Source organism: Paramormyrops kingsleyae, chromosome 17 (genome assembly GCF_048594095.1).
Source record: "Paramormyrops kingsleyae isolate MSU_618 chromosome 17, PKINGS_0.4, whole genome shotgun sequence".
NCBI classification, from domain to species: Eukaryota; Metazoa; Chordata; class Actinopteri; order Osteoglossiformes; family Mormyridae; genus Paramormyrops; species Paramormyrops kingsleyae.
Window position 1 is genome coordinate 13,866,154 of NC_132813.1, and position 17,544 is coordinate 13,883,697.

Below are 17,544 nucleotides of genomic sequence, written 5' to 3' on the forward strand. Positions count from 1 at the left end.
CTCTTTTCAAAGCTTCTCTGATCCGAGGGAATCGCTCCAACTGTGCTCTCTTTTGTGATAATCTCGATTGGCTGGTTAGCAAACTGGATCGCCTGGAAGCCTCTGGAGGTACCACCCATACAGGCTTTTCTTATCCAGACTTAGCCAATCTTAGCATGTGTTGACTGAGTAAATAGGTGACAATTCGAATTTCATCTGTCTTCCGACTTGACAGGGATTCTGGAGGTGTTGTACTGCATTTTGATCGAGAGCCCAGAAGTGCTGAACATCATCCAGGAAAACCACATCAAATCAATCATCTCCCTTCTGGACAAACACGGGCGCAATTACAAGGTCAACCACTGGAATGATCATGTGGTCTGCCTCCGCATGCTGATTGGCTGGCCTACACATGCTTTCTGTGTCGCCCACAGGTGCTGGACGTGCTTCGCTCTCTGTGTGTGTGTAATGGTGTGGCTGTCAGGTCCAATCAGAACCTCATCACTGAAAACCTGCTGCCAGGTCGTGACCTCCTATTGCAGACCAACTTAGTGAACTATGCCACCAGGTACATTCAAAAAGCTAAATATAATCGTATCGTACTTCTTATATGTAACATTATAAAAAAAAAAAAAAGTCAGGCAGGGATGTTTTATAATAAGATCTCTCTGCTCCCACTTAAGTATGAGACCAAACATCTTCCTTGGGACGTGTGAAGGCTCCACACAGTACAAGAAGTGGTACTGCGAGGTGGTTGTTGACTACGTGGAGCCGTTCGTGACGGCCCAGGCTGCTCACCTGCGTGTAGGGTGGGCTATGAACGTAGGCTACAGCCCATACCCTGGTGGGGGTGAAGGTTGGGGCAGCAACGGAATTGGGGATGACCTCTATTCCTATGGTTTTGATGGCCTGCATTTGTGGTCAGGTGAGTTGGGCTGGCCAGGATTTCTTCTGCATGTGACAGCACACACCGACTGCCTTCCTTCCTTTTTCTCCCCAGGGCACGTCCCCCGCGCCGTGGCCTCGCATAGCCAGCACATTCTGGCGGCGGATGACGTTGTCAGCTGCTGCCTTGACCTCAGTGTGCCCAGCATATCCTTCCGCATCAACGGTCATCCCGTCCAGGGCATGTTTGAGAACTTCAACGTGGACGGCCTCTTCTTCCCCGTCATCAGCTTCTCCGCGGGTGTTAAGTGAGGGTCTCAAGAAGTGCGCATAGGAGAGAGTGCTAGAAAGCCTTGTGCATTTAGGAGACAGGGATCCTGAGAAGCACTATGAGTGTCTGAGGAGTGGTTCACCGTGTGACAAAGTCTGAAAAAATAAACAATAATCATCTTATCCATCTTCCTGTTGCTTCTCAGAGCCCGCTTTCTTCTTGGTGGTCGCCATGGGGATTTCAAGTTCCTCCCACCCCCTGGCTATGCACCCTGTTACGAGGCCTTACTGCCTAAGGAGAGGATGCGTATCGAGCCCGTGAAGGAGTACACGCATGACTTCGATGGTGTCCGCAGTATGCTGGGTCCCATGCAATCACTCACGCACACCTCCTTCACGCCCTATCCTGTGGACACCATTCAGGTATGGGTCACACGATTCCACCCCTTCTCTGATGGTACTATCCGCTTTCTCATTTGTTTTCCTCTTGTCAGGCCCTGATAATATTGGCATGGTCACTATGTCTTTTCAGATCGTGCTGCCCCCCCATCTGGAACGCATCCGGGAGAAGCTGGCAGAGAACATTCATGAACTGTGGGCGGTGACCCGCATCGAGCAGGGCTGGACTTATGCAGCGGTAAGCTCCAGGTCGCTGGTGAGGAACCAGCAATGATTGTCATGAAATATTCATACTACAATAACAAGAATTCCGACATCCATAGCTGCAATGCAGACGTCAGGACTGTCTGTGTTTCTCCTTCAGTTCCGGGATGACAATAAAAAGCTGCACCCTTGCCTGGTGGATTTCCAGAACCTTCCAGAACCTGAGCGAAACTATAACCTTCAAATGTCTGGAGAAACCATAAAGTGAGTCCAAGACAAGGCAGTAACTGAATCGCCTCATCTCGACAGCCTTGACCTCATGATACCTTCTTGTGATTGTGCAGGACTTTGCTGGCTCTGGGGTGCCATGTGGGGATGGGGGATGAAAAGGCAGAGGAGAACCTGAAAAAGATCAAACTTCCCAAGACGTAAGTTCTGATCTCCATGTGGAGTAAAATTTCACTCCAAAGCAAAGAGGTTAAGTGAGCATTGCTTCAAAGTCCAAAGCCATGATGCTTCTCCACAGACAGCTGTTTCTCTTCTGGAAGCTCAAGGTCAGGTTTACGTCAATATTAGTTTAAATACTAGAACACATGGTCATAGGTGTAAATTAGTGGGATAACATTTTAAACTGGATTTGAGAAAGCACATCTTTACACAGTGTGTAGTTAGAGTATGGAATAGTCTTCTTGTTAGTATAGTGCAAGCTAAAACCTTGGGTTCCTTTAAATCAGAGCTAGATAAGATCTTAACAACTCTGAGCTGAGTTAAGTTCTCCCCAAACGAGCTTGATATGAATGGTCTGATATGAATTTCGTTTGTAAATTTCTTATGTTCTTATGTCAACACAGCCTTATAGGGACCTCATGGTGACCATCTCCTTGTCTCCATGTGTCTGTCTCCCATCAGCTATATGATGAGCAATGGATACAAGCCTGCCCCCCTGGACCTTAGTCATGTCAAGCTGACACCCAATCAGAACACCCTGGTGGAGAAACTGGCTGAGAATGGGCACAATGTGTGGGCACGGGATCGGGTGCGACAGGGCTGGACCTACAGCATTGTGCAGGTGCCTCCTGGTCCCTTTCTCTTCCCATTTATTGTACTGTGGTGTCTCAATATCAGACTTTGTGCCGTCGCCGAAGGTCTTAAATGTTACTGAAATGTCTTGGCCTGTGCAACAGGACATTATGAACAAGCGCAACCCTCGCCTGGTGCCGTACAACCTGTTGGATGAACGAACCAAGAAAACTAACAGGGACAGTGTGTGTGCAGCTGTGAGGACACTCATCGGCTATGGGTACAACATAGAACCTCCAGATCAGGAGAGCAGTGAGTGGTGCTTTTATTTGAACCTCACGGGGCTTCATGCATTTACAGTTACGTGAGCTTGTCCCTATTACTGTACCTTGGTGTTGTCTTGCTCATCTTGAGTGGAACCTGGTATCATCTCATTCACACCGTGTTTGGATTGTGGGATCTGTAATTATGTTTTGTAGGGGTTACCAGATCTTATGCAGCTACGAGGTTTTCTTAGCGTTGCTCTCTTGGTTTATACCTTTCTTGTCTTTCCCTACATCTCCTGCAGGTGGCCATGGTATGGAGAATGGGCACACTGACAAGGTGCGCCTGTTCCGAGCTGAAAAGTCATATGCTGTGACCCAGGGGAAATGGTACTTTGAGTTTGAGGCTGTGACAGCTGGGGAGATGAGGGTGGGCTGGGCCCGACCCAGCGTTCGATCCGACATCGAGCTGGGAACAGATGAACTGGCTTTTGTTTTCAATGGGAACAAGGTCAGACTTCCATGCCCATCTGTCCATAAATTATAAGTCTCAGGTTATCTTCATTATGGCCTTCTGGATTATTGTTTTTTTTCTCAAAAATGTTCTCACCTGCCTCCAACAGGCTCAGCGATGGCACATTGGCAATGAACCTTTCGGCCGTCAGTGGCAGGCGGGTGACGTAGTAGGGTGCATGATCGACCTGGCAGAGAGGACCATCATGTTCACCCTCAACGGGGAGATGCTCATAAGTGACTCTGGTTCCGAGATGGCCTTCAAGGAAATTGAGATTGGGGAGGGTGAGAGAAAGCAGATCAGATGCATGTCTAAGGGAGTGGGTTGAGAGATGGATGGAGGAGCAGCAAGTACTTGTTGACCAGAGACTTCAGCTTGGCTACTCCTCTTTCTTTTAGGGTTTATCCCCGTGTGCAGCTTGGGTCAATCCCAGGTGGGCAGGATCAACCTGGGCCAGAATGTCAGCACCCTTCGTTTCTTTTCCATATGTGGCCTCCAGGAGGGTTTTGAGCCCTTCGCCATCAACATGAAGAGAGACATTACCATGTGGTTCAGCAAGAGTCTGCCCCAGTTTATTTCTGTGCCAACCAACCACCCGCACATAGAGGTCTGTGGTCAAGCACGCATGAAGACATGATCCTCATCCTCACATATGTTTCCATCTCTTTTGAGGTTGGTGTTTCCTTTTTCCTTCTCTGTGACCTTGTAGGTTTCTCGTGTGGATGGAACAGCGGATACTGCCCCCTGTCTGAAGCTGACCCACAAGACCTTTGGCTCTCAGAATGCCAACACAGATATGCTGTTCATGCGGTTAAGCATGCCGGTGCAGTTCCATGAGACCTTCAAGGTTCAGGCTGGGGCCACACCCCTTACTCGTGCCCTCACCATCCCTGAGGATGAGGCACTGGAGGTGGAACCTGACTCTGAATATGAGGTGCTGAAGAAGTCAGCAAGCCGCAAAGAGCAGGAGGAGAAGGAGGCTTCCGTGGCCAGGGAGGTCCCCGGTGTCAAAGCGGAGAACGAGAAGGACGTCACGACAGAGAAGGTCAAGAAGAAAGGGTAAGAAATAAATCTATAACTAGAAATAAGGAAATGCAGAGAATGGCTGTGGTGTTTTCAGAGTGGAATGGAGTTGGCAGGGTGAGTAGGAGCATAAGAGTAGCTGATCATGGCAAATATTCAGTTTTTAATAAAGGAATTTGCTAGAGTTTTGAGGAGAAGCAGAATTTTTAGCTTTTTGGCAATTTTTATGGTATTTTTCTTCTCAGGTTCCTATTTAAAGCCAAGAAAGCTGCTATGATCACTCCCCCTCCTGTGGTACCCACAATGCCCCGCTTGGTGCAAGATGTTGTCCCAGATGATCGAGACGACCCAGAAATTATTCTCCACACCACCACGGTCAGCCATTCATATTTACTCTTCCCACTGAAATTGGACCACCACGTGTGGCCAGTCTCATCAAAATGTTAGTGTTCCCCAGGAACAGTCCAGGTGCTACAGCTCACACTACTCCTCACTTTCCCCGTTTCTCTGTAGTACTACTATTCTGTGAGGATCTTTGCCGGACAGGAGCCGAGTGGCGTGTGGGTGGGCTGGGTGACCCCTGACTTTCACCAGTACGACCTGCACTTTGACCTCAATAAAGTGCGTTGTGTCACTGTTACTGTTGGTGATGACAAGGGCAACATCCATGGCAGGTAAACATACACACACACACACACACACACACACACACACACACACACACAGGTTTGTAATTATAGATTTGTGGGAACTCTCCATTCATTTCAATGGGGAAAACTCTAATCCCAACATGACGACCTTAACCCCTACACACCCCTAAACCTTAACCATAAGTAACCAAACAAAACATAAGTATTTTGGCAATGAAACTCAATCTGTGCTCACTTCTACTGGTATTTACTTCCTGCCCTCTTCCAGCATGAAGCAGAGTAACTGTTACATGGTGTGGGGGGCAGAGTTTACCAGCACCCAGCAGGCCTGCTTCAGTCAAGAGGACCTGGTGATTGGCTGCCTGGTCGACCTGGCAACTGGGCTGATGACCTTCACGGCCAATGGGAAGGAGATGAATACCTTCTTCCAGGTGAATAGGGAGAATCCCGGTGACTCTGGAAGTGTAGGGGCTGTTTTTGTGCAGAGAATCTCAGTGAGCCCGTGATGTGCGTTTTAGGTGGAGCCCAACACCAAGCTGTTTCCCGCCGTGTTCGCCGTGCCTTCCAGCCAGAACATGCTGCAGGTGGACCTGGGCAAGCTGAAGGTCAGCACCTCAGGGGCTTTTCTGTATTTGTGGTTTGTCGTTTTCTCATTCCTGCCCACACTACAGCTATTCTTTAGTGTCCGTGCTTGTCCCACTCTTTTCATACTTTTTCATTTTATAATATGTTGATTTGTTTCTAATCACATCAACTATAAGTTGTTTGTACTAAGAAGCAGAATGGATGTAATAGAGCTTCCTCCTTTGAATAGTGACCCACGCTGGTTTTGCTCCTCCTCCCCTCCCTCCATAGAACATCATGCCCATCTCAGCCGCCATGTTCCAGAGCGAGCAGAAGAACCCGGTCCCGCAGTGTCCCCCCCGCCTAGACTTCCAGATGTTGACACCAGTGATCTGGAGCCGAGTGCCCAACGGCTTCCTGTACCCCGAGGTGTCACGGGTCAGTGAGCGGCACGGCTGGATGGTGGAATGCACTGAGCCGCTCACCATGATGGCCCTGCACATCCCGGAGGAGAACAGGTCTGTGCATGATGGCACAAGGCTGGGGGAGGGGCGGATGATGGTGCCCCCACCGGCTTGTCCGGAAAGTTTTAATAGTCTGGTTCAGTGCCTGTTTCAAGTAATTACTGCTATATCAGTGTTTCCTAACCTAACAGGCAAATAACTAAGCGACACAGGGCTCCGGCCCTCCAGGACTGGAGTTTGACACCCCAGCTGTAAAGCATCACCCTGTCTTTTTCTCTGTCTGTCTGTTTTGTCTGCTGCAGATGCATCGACGTCCTGGAGCTCTCCGAGCGCCTGGACTTGTTGAAGTTCCACTACCACACCTTAAAGCTGTACTGCGCCGTGTGCGCACTGGGCAACAACCGCGTGGCACACGCCCTCTGCAGCCATGTGGATGAATCGCAGCTGCTGTACGCCATCGAGAGCACCTTCCTGCCAGGGCCGCTGCGCAGTGGCTGCTATGACCTGCTGATCAGCATCCACCTGGAATCGGCCAAGCGCGCGCGCTTGCTGACCAATCGAGAGTTCATCGTGCCCATGACGGAGGAGACGCTCAGCATCCAACTGTACAGCGAGGGCCACGCCCTGCCCGGGGTGGGCCTCACAACCTGCCTGCGGCCCAAACCGCACTTCTCGCCAGTGGGTTTCGTGAACACTGACCCGGACATCTACACCCTCAGCCCCATAATTCCCCTGCAGGTAACCACTTGGGCGAATAGACGGGATCACGGCATGTTGGTCCAGATGGGAAAAATGAAAGGAAACTGCTGAGATATACAGACGTTAAAACTGCTGATTCAGAGGGACAGAAAAAAAAATCACTTTGCCGTACAGTAGTGTGAATAGTACGAGTCAAAAGAAGAGGCAATTACCGATTGTTAATTTACCGTGGGTTACAACAGGTATAGAAAGGGTTTTCATAGTTTTTAAGTTCCATAGTTTTAATATCATGTCTTGCCTGCTGCGGAGAGCCAAAACAATCCAAGGACCCCATGTATACCATAAATTTCGTGTACATTCATATAGTAAAGATTAGTTGATAAATTACGCACAGTAAGACATTACCAATATTAAATACAGTAATAAAAAAGTACATTGTATGTTATTATACAGTACAGACAGTATATACTGTCTGGATTGAAAAGGATTTTGACGTTTTAGGCTAGTTTTCAAAAATAGCATTGAAAAAATATCGTGTCAAATGATGATGGAGCAAAATCAGGCTTTTTATTCGCCTCAAAGGACAAAGGAACAATGAAAAAACAAAGGCTACTGTTAAGTAACCTCTAATGAGAAAAATTTGTTTAGAAATATTTTAGCTTATTGTGGGTACTCAACAGCTTACTTACTTGGCACTCAGTTTGAAACTTATGAACTTTTTTCCATGGATAACTGAAACTGCAGGTACTGAAACATAAATTCAGATCTTCAGATGTTTTCCCACCAGTGTGGGGCAAGGAGTTGAGCGTTCTGATCGCTGACATTAATGTGTTGACTCATGCTACAGGTTCTGAAGATCAAAGCCATCAGCATGCTGACGGAGGCTGTGTTTGATGGGAGTCAAGCTGTGCGCGACCCAGTAGGGGGCAGTGTAGAGTTCCACTTTGTGCCGATCCTCAAACTCATCAGCACTCTCCTGATCATGGGTATTTTTGAAGATGAGGACGTCAAGCATGTCCTAAAGATGATCGACCCCTCCGTCTTCAACGGCAAGGAAGCGCAGGCGGCCGAGGAAGAAGAGGGTGAAAAGGGAGAAGAAGAGGAAGCAGCTGCCGAAGAAGAGGGAGGGGAGGCCAAGAGTCTTGAGGGAGAGCTGGAGGATGAGGGAGTGGGAGAGGAGGAAGAGGAAGATGAATTGAAGGCTTTGAAGTCAGAGACGGAAGATGTGGAGGAGGAAGAGGGAGAAAAGGAGGGTGGAGAGATCACCGAAGAGGAAAAGGAAAGGGAATCTGGACCTAAAGAGGATGAAGTAAAAGAGGAAGAGGAAGCACCAGAGGAAGGCCTACTCCAGATGAAACTCCCAGAGTCTGTAAAGTTACAGGTGGGTTTATAACACAATGGGTGTTTCTCAATATGCATACTGTTCTCGCGTACCTGTTTTATGTCATCTTCCATTGCCAAAGACCAGTTCCAATACTCATGAACAGAAGTACAAATCCCCAGATTTTTGCCCCATCCCAATATATCAAGGACGCATCACTTGCATTCACGCCAAATGAGACCAATCCCATGATTCGTTCTTGGGAGGCAAGTTAGCAAGACCTCTCTTGCCAAGACGACAAGTACAATCTTTGCCTTCTTGATATTGAGAAGCACCCTATGGGTGACCCTATATTGAGACTTACCAAGAGGTGACTTTTGGTGCTGAGTTCATGGATTATTTATAGTATCATTAGTACCAGCTAGGGTTGGAGCGAAGGGTCTGACTGTCCCTGTGCTGCTTGTTCTCCAGATGTGCACCCTTCTGCAGTACTTCTGTGACTGTGAGCTCCGGCACCGTGTGGAGGCCATAATCGCCTTCTCGGACTCGTTCGTCAACAACATACAGACTAACCAGCGACAGCGGTACAATGACCTGATGGTGGCCTTCACCATGACTGCAGCAGAGACTGCTCGAAGGACCCGCGAGTTCCGTTCACCTCCGCAGGAGCAGGTGCAGACCATACGCAGACTGTTTTCTGCTGTCATCATGGTCAGAGCCTAAAAAAAGTGGGAAATCACTGCTCAATCACTGCGTTATATATGTGTCTGTTCTAGGTTATGCTGCTCACAAACTTTAGACATTTACCGGATGATGAGGAGTGTCCTGTCCCTGATGAGGTTCGGGAGATTCTGCAGGAATTCCACAAGGAGCTTCTGTCTCACTGTGGTCAGTCCTGCATTTCAGTGATACAGGAAATCCTTGATTTAACAATGCTGTATATGATGTGAGAAACAGGAGGTTGATGTTTGTGCTCAACCATGTTTATTTCTTAGGTGTTCACCTTGAAGAGGAGGAGGAAGAGGAGGAGGTAGACACCTCACTCCGCGGAAGGCTCCTGAGCTTGGTGGAGAAGGTCAAGAACCTCCGGAAGAAAAAGGAGGAAGAAGAGCCTGAGTCAGAGGAAGAACCCAAACCCTGTAAAGCTCACTATGATGTCTGCATCCGTATCTAACTTGGAGCAAGTGTTTACCTTAATGTTCCCCTAATGTTTTTTAACTGAAGGTGGTTTTCCTCTTCTGTCACTTCTCTATCAAGCCACCCTCCATGAACTCATCTCACATACCATGATCCACTGGGCCCAAGAGTCTTTCATCCAGAACCCAGAGTTAGTGCGGGTCATGTTCAGCCTGCTGCACCGGCAGTACGATCCACTCGGGGAACTGATCCGTGCGCTGCCTAAGGCGTACTCCATCAATGCCGTGTCCGTGCAGGACACCATGGACCTCTTGGAGTGTCTTGGTCAGATCCGTTCTCTGCTCATTGTCCAGATGGGGCCCGAGGAAGAAAGGCTTATGATTCAGAGCATTGGGTCAGTGCACTGCCAACGCCGGATATTCACTTCAAGGACTGGCTCTGTTCTTTAAGTGATTGCTCATTCTTTGTTGTCATCCCTTAGAAACATCATGAACAACAAGGTGTTCTACCAGCACCCCAACCTGATGCGTGCACTAGGCATGCATGAGACTGTAATGGAGGTCATGGTCAATGTTCTGGGAGCTGGAGGGGAGGTACAGTCAACATTAGCAGCCTCTTCCATCAGTTCTATCAGAATTTCCATTTATTCATCCCTGCATATGCTTCTTGTTGTGTTGGTGTCTGTAAACTTCACCTTGGTTCTCTTTCTGCAGGCGATCCGATTTCCACAGATGGTGACTAGCTGCTGTCGTTTCCTGTGTTACTTCTGCCGCATCAGTAGACAGAATCAGCGGTCCATGTTTGACCACCTCAGCTACCTGCTGGAGAACAGTGGCATTGGCTTGGGTGAGAGACACTGTGTGACCTGCTACAGAAATGTACAAGGCTACAGTCCATGCCAGATGAGTTGTACTATTACCCAACTTTAATGAATGAGGTTGAATACATCAGAAGATCATTAGACTGGTCTTGTGACCAGTTTCATGTTATTTAAGCGTTTCTCAGTTCTTTACAGGTGCAGTTGACCACGCTGACATAAGACAAAGGTTCACAGGAGTTGTATCTGTGGTCAGTGAGTTGTTTTGTGATGTGCACTTGCAGGAATGAGTGGCTCTACCCCTCTTGATGTGGCAGCAGCGTCCTGTATTGACAACAATGAACTGGCGCTGGCTTTGCAGGAGCAGGACCTGGAGAAGGTCAGTCCTCTCTTTGTGAGCTTACTGTGAGGTCACACAGCTGAATCACTGACCGATGCTGCCTCACTTCTCCAGTTTCCCTCTCTCTCCTTTCCTCCTTCCCCCTCTGTCTGTTCTTCCTACATTGTGCAACCGAACTCACTTCACCTCCCCATCATTCTTTGCGCAGGTTGTGACATACCTGGCAGGTTGTGGCCTACAAAGTTGCCCCATCCTTCTGTCTAAAGGCTACCCTGACATAGGGTGGAACCCTTGTGGAGGAGAACGATACCTTGATTTCCTTCGATTTGCGGTCTTTGTCAATGGTTAGTGCACTGTCACTGTCATCCTGCAGAAATAGCTTTGCAACTAGAAGATATAGAGTTTGATTTTCAAGAGACTTTGTGTCTCTGAACAGAGTAACATAAAGTTCACCCAGCAGTTGCAAACTGGTTAAGTATATGTAGATGATGGAATGTCCATTGGTCCGTTTTAATGAAAAGATTATGCTATGAGCTCAACCGTAGCCGTTTGCAAGTGGAATCTCTGCTGTGGCTTCCTCTGTAGGGGAGAGCGTGGAGGAGAACGCCAATGTTGTGGTCCGTCTCCTTATCCGGAGGCCTGAGTGCTTCGGCCCGGCCCTGAGGGGTGAGGGTGGTGCTGGACTGTTAGCTGCCATAGAGGACGCCATCAAAATCTCTGAGGATCCTGCCAGGGATGGACCTACTCCCAAAAAGGACAGGCGCTTCATGTAAGAAAGGAACACAGTGTAACAAGATGTAACAAGATGCCCTTCCCTGTCATCCCCACTGATTCGTTTGATGATGCTGGTTTCTAATTTAGTATCATAATTTCTTCTCCTAGGTTTGGTGGAGAACATCTGGAGGAGAACCGTGTGCATCTTGGTCATGCCATCATGTCCTTCTACTCAGCTCTCATCGACCTGCTGGGCCGCTGTGCTCCTGAGATGCATGTGAGTTACAGAGGTTGATGTGTTGCATCTTACTTGCCGGAATGGTGGCGTTTGCGGTTAAGCAAGTTGAGTTGCTATGAAGGCATTCTCCATTCTTCACACAGCTGATCCAGGCTGGCAAGGGTGAGGCACTAAGAATCCGTGCTATCCTGAGGTCCCTGGTGCCCATTGATGATCTAGTGGGTGTAATCAGCTTGTCCGTTCAGATCCCAAGCTTCGGGAAAGGTAGGCGAGCGAATTGTACCATATTCCAGCTGAACATGGCCTCACAAAAGTGGGTCACTCCTTTGTTGATTCTTTGTGTACAAAATATACCCATTGATATCTTGTCTTTACATTTTGAAATTCTTATCTCTTCTTTCTCCTGGTTCTGTCTCTCTTGCCATCCAGACGAGAGCATTATTGAGCCAAAAATGTCTGCCAGTTTTGTCCCGGACCACAAAGCCTCCATGGTACTATTCTTGGACAGAGTCTACGGCATTGACAACCAGGACTTTCTGCTGCACGTGCTGGAGGTGGGATTCTTACCAGACATGAGGGCAGCAGCTTCCCTTGATACGGTGAGTCCTTAATTTTTGATGCTTCTTAAGCCACTATATAGTTTGTGTTTTCATGTGTGGTCTATTCAACCATCGTCTGAGCACTGTCTGTCTGTTGGTATCTTTATATTTGACAGTTACGATATACAAATCGTTTTTCAAATTCCACACCTGGCAATCAGTATGTCTTCTATGAGTTTTCCTTGATGCATTTCAACCTCCTCCTCCTCACACATCAAACTGTGCCTTCTAGGCTGCCTTCAGCACCACTGAGATGGCACTGGCCCTCAACCGCTACTTGTGTTCCTCCGTATTGCCTCTGCTCACCAAGTGCGCCCCGCTTTTTGCTGGTTCTGACCACCGCGCCATCATGGTTGACTCCATGCTCCACACTATCTACCGGCTCTCCCGGGGCCGTGCCCTCACAAAGGCCCAGAAGGACGTCATTAGGGAGTGCTTGATGTCACTTTGCAAGTGAGTGGTCTCTCCCTCGCCGAGTTCAATATGTCCCATGGTCAACAAGGGAGGGGCTTGCATTTCACTTCGTTAGCCAATCAACGTCTTCATTACGTGACATCACCGCATTAATTAAAACCAGTGTTTTCTGTTAAGTGGCAAGGTGCAAGGATTTCTAAAGTACCTGATTTATTGTCTGTGCCTTTTGTTAAGATAAGCAAAGACAAAACACAGGAATATGCTCACCTGCAAAGGTTGTGCACCTTTATTTCATGATGATGATGATGATGATGATGATGATGATGATGATGATGATGATATTACTACTACTAATAATAATAATAACAACGAGAAATGAGAAAAAAACAGGCAAATGTGGTGATGTCACGTGATGAAGATTGTGATTGGTTAAAGAAGTAAAATGCAAGCCCCTCCCTTGCTGATCCAGGGACACATCGAACTCTGCAAAATCAGGATATCCTTGATTTTTTTTTCTTCTCAACCAGGACCAGTGTTACATTCCTGTCTTTGTGAAGAAAAATCTTTTGTACCAATGTTCTCCCTCTGTGCCTCTCAGACACCTGCGCCCATCCATGTTGCAACACTTGCTGAGGAGGTTGGTCTTTGATGTTCCAATACTTAGTCCACATGCCATAATGCCTCTCAAGGTAGGCAAGCTTACCTGCTCTCACTGTCAGGTGTTAAACCTCTTATAATCATCAATATGGGCACACATTTATATTCTTGCTAATTTTTTGCAATATGATGGTTTTTGTAGCTCCTAACCAATCACTATGAGCGTTGTTGGAAGTACTACTGCCTACCCAACGGCTGGGCCAACTTTGGTGTTTCATCAGAAGAGGAGTTACACCTTTCCCGCAAGCTCTTCTGGGGTATATTTGAGTCTCTGTCACACAAGGTAGGTCATTGGTACATCTGTGCTCTTTCTTAATACACTGACATTAGATTTTTACACTGACAGGTATTCAGATAATTTAGCCATTAGCACAGAGACAAATGCAGAAACCTGTAGAGGTTTTCACTCCCTCCGAGCTTCCTGTGGGAGCGCATTTTTGCTTAGCTGAGAGGGAGCAAAAATTTGAACTGTCTGCAGGTCCTTCGAGGACCGGACTGGGAAACCCTGCTGTAAAGGACTGCCAAGAAATTAAATCTGAGAGGTGACAGAATAAGTGTATTCTGTGCTTATGCTTCTTTCATCCCCTCTATCTCTCCTTCGATAGAAATATGATTCTGAGCTGTTCAAGATTGCCATGCTGTGCATCTGCGCCATTGCTGGTGCCATTCCCCCTGATTATGTAGACGCCAGTTACTCCCACACAGAAAAGAAAGCCTCTGTTGACGCTGAGGGCAACTTTGACCCCAGGCCTGTGGAGACCACCAAGTAAGCATTCTGGGTCTGGAGGGCTGGCAAGACAAATCATTATAGAGCAGAATAAAACACAAGAAGTGAGAATGTTGGCAGTTCCAAGCCAGAATCTCTTTGGTTCCTTCCAGCACCATTATCCCTGAAAAACTTGATGCCTTCATCAACAAGTTTGCTGAGCACACACATGACAGATGGGCCTTTGAAAAGGTTAGTAGGACCTTGCATGACACTTAGATACGTCTCTCGCCTTGTCCATGTAGTGAGACCTTTTGTGGTATATTCATTTTGTTAATTTGAGCTCACATGTGGGATGATCAATGTCGAATGACTTGGGTGAGTGACCCTCCTCCTTTTTATCATCTGTCTTTTGTGATTTCCACTTTTAGATTCAGAATAACTGGACTTATGGAGAGGTGCATGACGAGAATGCGAAAACACACCCAATGCTTAGGCCATATAAGACTTTCTCTGAGAAGGTAAGGAACATATCCAGTGTTCTCCACTGTATTCATAGCTCTGCTTAATCTGTTGCTTCCTGTTTTGTTTCCGTTTTACTTCCATAGTACATTGTATACTTGTATTATGTTTACAAGCTGTTGTGCTATTTGTCTTGCCGTCCCTGTCATGGATCTTGTCTTACTCAGGACAAAGAGATATACCGTTGGCCCATCAAAGAGTCCATCAAGGCCATGATTGCCTGGGAGTGGACTATTGAGAAGGCCAGGGATGGTGAGGAAGAGAAGATTCAGAAGACGACCCGCAAGATATCACACACAGCACAGGTTTGGGAGCAAGCTACGGAGAAGGGTTGGCACTTAGTAGGGGCAAAGTTTGTGAGGGTTAGTAGACTACATCTCATGGTCTGTCTGTGTTGCAGGTGACCTATGACCCCAGCCAAGGCTACAATCCACAGCCCATTGATATCACCGGCATGGCAATATCAAGAGAGCTTCAGGTACTGCACATTTATACTTGATCTGATTAAAAACCTCTTTCCAAACTTAAACTTAAAATTACATTTCAAGGACGTTTACATCTCTGGAAATAATTGGATAAAGTGAAACTAGTTCGTCCCTCTTCTACTATTTGATTCCTAGTCCATGGCAGAGCAGTTAGCTGAGAACTACCACAACACATGGGGCAGGAAAAAGAAGCTGGAGCTTCAGGCCAAAGGTAAGAAAGACTCTGAGAAGGTTTAGATAAGTTGCATCAAATCTGTAGTCCGTGTAAAGGTTTTTCCACGGAGAGGTGCTTGGCCAGTGTCTGTGGCTCTGACCCTTGATGGCATGTTTGCAGGGGGCGGCACTCATCCCCTGCTTGTGCCCTACGACACCCTGACTGCCAAGGAGAAGGCCCGTGATCGAGAGAAAGCTCAGGACCTCCTCAAATTCTTGCAGTTTAATGGATATGCCGTCACCAGGTGCCACTTCACACTTCTTGCCACAGAAGAATAGCACTGTAGTTCTATGTCTTTTCTCTTTCACTCTCATTCCTTTCCTTTCCTCTTCCTTTCCCTTTCTCTTTCTTTCCTCTTGATCCTCAGTTTTTTTCCCCTTTCCTTTTCTTTCCTTTCCTTTTACTCTTTCCCTTCCGTTTTCTTTCTTTTCCTTTCCGTTCCTTTCCTTTTTCTTCCTCTTTCTGTTTCCTCTTTTTCTTTTTTTCCTTACCTTTCCATTCCTTTCCTTTCTTTTTCCCTTTCCTTTGCTCTTTCTTTTTCTTTCCTTCCCTGTTCCTCTTTTTTCTTTCTCTTTGCCTTCCCTCTTTTTCTCTTCCCTTTCTTACCTCTTTCCCTTTTCCTCATTCTTTGTCTTTCCTTTTATTTCTTCTTTCTTTCTCTTTCCTTTTCTTTCCTTTCGTTTCCTTTTCCTCATTCTCTGTCTTTCCCTTTCCCTTTGTTTCAACCACTCACAGAGTTCCTTCTCTCCCATTTCAGGGGCTTGAAGGACTTGGAACAGGACATCTCCTCTATTGAGAAGCGCTTTGCCTACGGCTTCTTGCAGAAATTGCTGAAGTGGTTGGACATTGCCCAAGAGTTCATTGCACACTTGGGTATGGTGACTAGGCTATGAGGTCAGGGGTTGTAGACTGGGGGTGAAGTCTGGGTTCTCAGTTATTGTGAACATAGTCTTACACATTGTTTATACGTGTGACACGATACATGGATCTTGGCTGGACGTTTATCTTTTCTTTCTGCACAGAGGCCGTGGTGAGCAGTGGCAGGGTGGAGAAGTCTCCGCATGAGCAGGAGATCAAGTTCTTTGCAAAGGTGAGAGTCTTGCTATTGTCAGGTGCCTCCCTCCGATCCATAGGGGAATCATTGCTAAGGTCTCGCTTCTGGGTCTCCAGATCCTGCTGCCGCTGATAAACCAGTACTTTAAGAACCACTGTATGTACTTCCTGTCCACGCCTGCCAAGTTGCTGGGGAGTGGCGGTCATGCCTCTAACAAGGAAAAGGAGATGATTGCCAGGTAACTCCTGCTGCAGTGCCATCTGCTGTACACTCAGGGTATGACAGGAGGCAGATCAGGCACATGGGCGGTTAGCAGAGGACACAGTCTGGTGCCTCACAGAGGCAGTGCATGCTGAGTACTTTAATTATTAGGATTCATTATGGCTGATTAAATCCTGACCATAATTTATTTGGCAATTCTTTCATTTTAATGTGCATTTGTACTTGTAAATAGTCTTTTTTTTAGATCTTAATATAATTATATAGTATAACCATTCATCATTTTATTAAATATATTCCTTTATAGTTCAATACCCCTGAATGATTAAGTAACTACAAAGCATAGTATAACTTAAGATTTCTATTGATATTTCCCAGATGAACTGTGGATTTACAGCAATACTTTTTGACATTTTATTCACGGATTGAAATTTGTAAATACGTGTCCTATAATTTACTATTTATGACCTCTCCATTGTACTGCTATAAAAGGCCAGTAATAAAGAGGCTGGCTGTAAGAATGACCCACCGAATATGGTCCTTCAGGACTGGGTTCTGAACTGCACTTGTTCATTCAGCCCAATGGTGTGACTGCCACAGTCGTAATACTCGAGTCTCGTGGACTATTACTGTGTAGCGCTGGTGCTGAATTGTAAAAATGTAACACTGTATGCTGGCATGAATAAATGGCATCGCACCTTCAATAGCATCTACTGAGATGTTGGGCATTCCGCGTAGATTGTGCAATTCCATTGTCTTTGTTAGAAGGAGATTCCTGATGTTTTTTGGAGTAGGTAGGACGACGTGTGCCAGTGCAGCTTAGCTTAGCGTATGCCGTGTCTCCCAGCTCCCTCAGACACTTTAAACATGGCACCACGCCGCAGGCAGTAGATGGAGACCAGCCGTGACGGTTAACATGCTGCAGCTCTTTCCTTCTTATGAACTGTCCTTCATATTCCTAGATCTCCCGCCTCTCTCTCCTCATGACCGCTTTGTTTTCCTTCACTCCCTTCGCCCAGACCTCAAACTCTCTCTTCCCTGCCGTCCCTCTCTTTCTTCCCTCCCCTTTCTGTTTGTCTTGTGTTTTTTTTTTCTCTTCCTGCTATAGTATCTTCTGTAAAATGGCCGCTTTGGTGAGGCACAGAGTTTCTCTGTTTGGTAAGAGTCGTGCAT

At 47.0% G+C, this 17,544-nt stretch overlaps 1 protein-coding gene across 13 annotated transcripts in view; it reads left to right on the forward strand.

The window, feature by feature from the left end:
* The window catches only part of ryr1b (ryanodine receptor 1b (skeletal)), a 59,433-nt gene that overhangs the window by 17,306 nt on the left and 24,583 nt on the right, over positions 1-17,544 (forward strand). For all 13 annotated transcript variants that reach the window (XM_023807134.2, XM_023807129.2, XM_023807133.2 and 10 more), the window contains 48 exons: positions 13-108; positions 215-333; positions 414-547; positions 663-904; positions 980-1,172; positions 1,341-1,557; positions 1,667-1,771; positions 1,898-2,001; positions 2,082-2,165; positions 2,647-2,806; positions 2,922-3,069; positions 3,326-3,531; positions 3,644-3,818; positions 3,933-4,141; positions 4,244-4,593; positions 4,803-4,932; positions 5,071-5,231; positions 5,476-5,638; positions 5,726-5,812; positions 6,063-6,289; positions 6,538-6,973; positions 7,782-8,315; positions 8,727-8,927; positions 9,032-9,143; positions 9,251-9,394; positions 9,513-9,786; positions 9,874-9,985; positions 10,106-10,238; positions 10,494-10,588; positions 10,758-10,893; positions 11,135-11,318; positions 11,432-11,540; positions 11,645-11,765; positions 11,931-12,100; positions 12,333-12,553; positions 13,113-13,203; positions 13,314-13,454; positions 13,777-13,937; positions 14,051-14,129; positions 14,309-14,398; positions 14,567-14,704; positions 14,800-14,877; positions 15,020-15,095; positions 15,219-15,342; positions 15,856-15,971; positions 16,121-16,188; positions 16,269-16,390; positions 17,480-17,529. In XM_023807134.2, the coding sequence (XP_023662902.1) occupies positions 13-108; positions 215-333; positions 414-547; positions 663-904; positions 980-1,172; positions 1,341-1,557; positions 1,667-1,771; positions 1,898-2,001; positions 2,082-2,165; positions 2,647-2,806; positions 2,922-3,069; positions 3,326-3,531; positions 3,644-3,818; positions 3,933-4,141; positions 4,244-4,593; positions 4,803-4,932; positions 5,071-5,231; positions 5,476-5,638; positions 5,726-5,812; positions 6,063-6,289; positions 6,538-6,973; positions 7,782-8,315; positions 8,727-8,927; positions 9,032-9,143; positions 9,251-9,394; positions 9,513-9,786; positions 9,874-9,985; positions 10,106-10,238; positions 10,494-10,588; positions 10,758-10,893; positions 11,135-11,318; positions 11,432-11,540; positions 11,645-11,765; positions 11,931-12,100; positions 12,333-12,553; positions 13,113-13,203; positions 13,314-13,454; positions 13,777-13,937; positions 14,051-14,129; positions 14,309-14,398; positions 14,567-14,704; positions 14,800-14,877; positions 15,020-15,095; positions 15,219-15,342; positions 15,856-15,971; positions 16,121-16,188; positions 16,269-16,390; positions 17,480-17,529 (7,626 nt within the window). The remainder of the gene's footprint in view (positions 1-12; positions 109-214; positions 334-413; positions 548-662; positions 905-979; positions 1,173-1,340; positions 1,558-1,666; positions 1,772-1,897; positions 2,002-2,081; positions 2,166-2,646; positions 2,807-2,921; positions 3,070-3,325; positions 3,532-3,643; positions 3,819-3,932; positions 4,142-4,243; positions 4,594-4,802; positions 4,933-5,070; positions 5,232-5,475; positions 5,639-5,725; positions 5,813-6,062; positions 6,290-6,537; positions 6,974-7,781; positions 8,316-8,726; positions 8,928-9,031; positions 9,144-9,250; positions 9,395-9,512; positions 9,787-9,873; positions 9,986-10,105; positions 10,239-10,493; positions 10,589-10,757; positions 10,894-11,134; positions 11,319-11,431; positions 11,541-11,644; positions 11,766-11,930; positions 12,101-12,332; positions 12,554-13,112; positions 13,204-13,313; positions 13,455-13,776; positions 13,938-14,050; positions 14,130-14,308; positions 14,399-14,566; positions 14,705-14,799; positions 14,878-15,019; positions 15,096-15,218; positions 15,343-15,855; positions 15,972-16,120; positions 16,189-16,268; positions 16,391-17,479; positions 17,530-17,544) is intronic.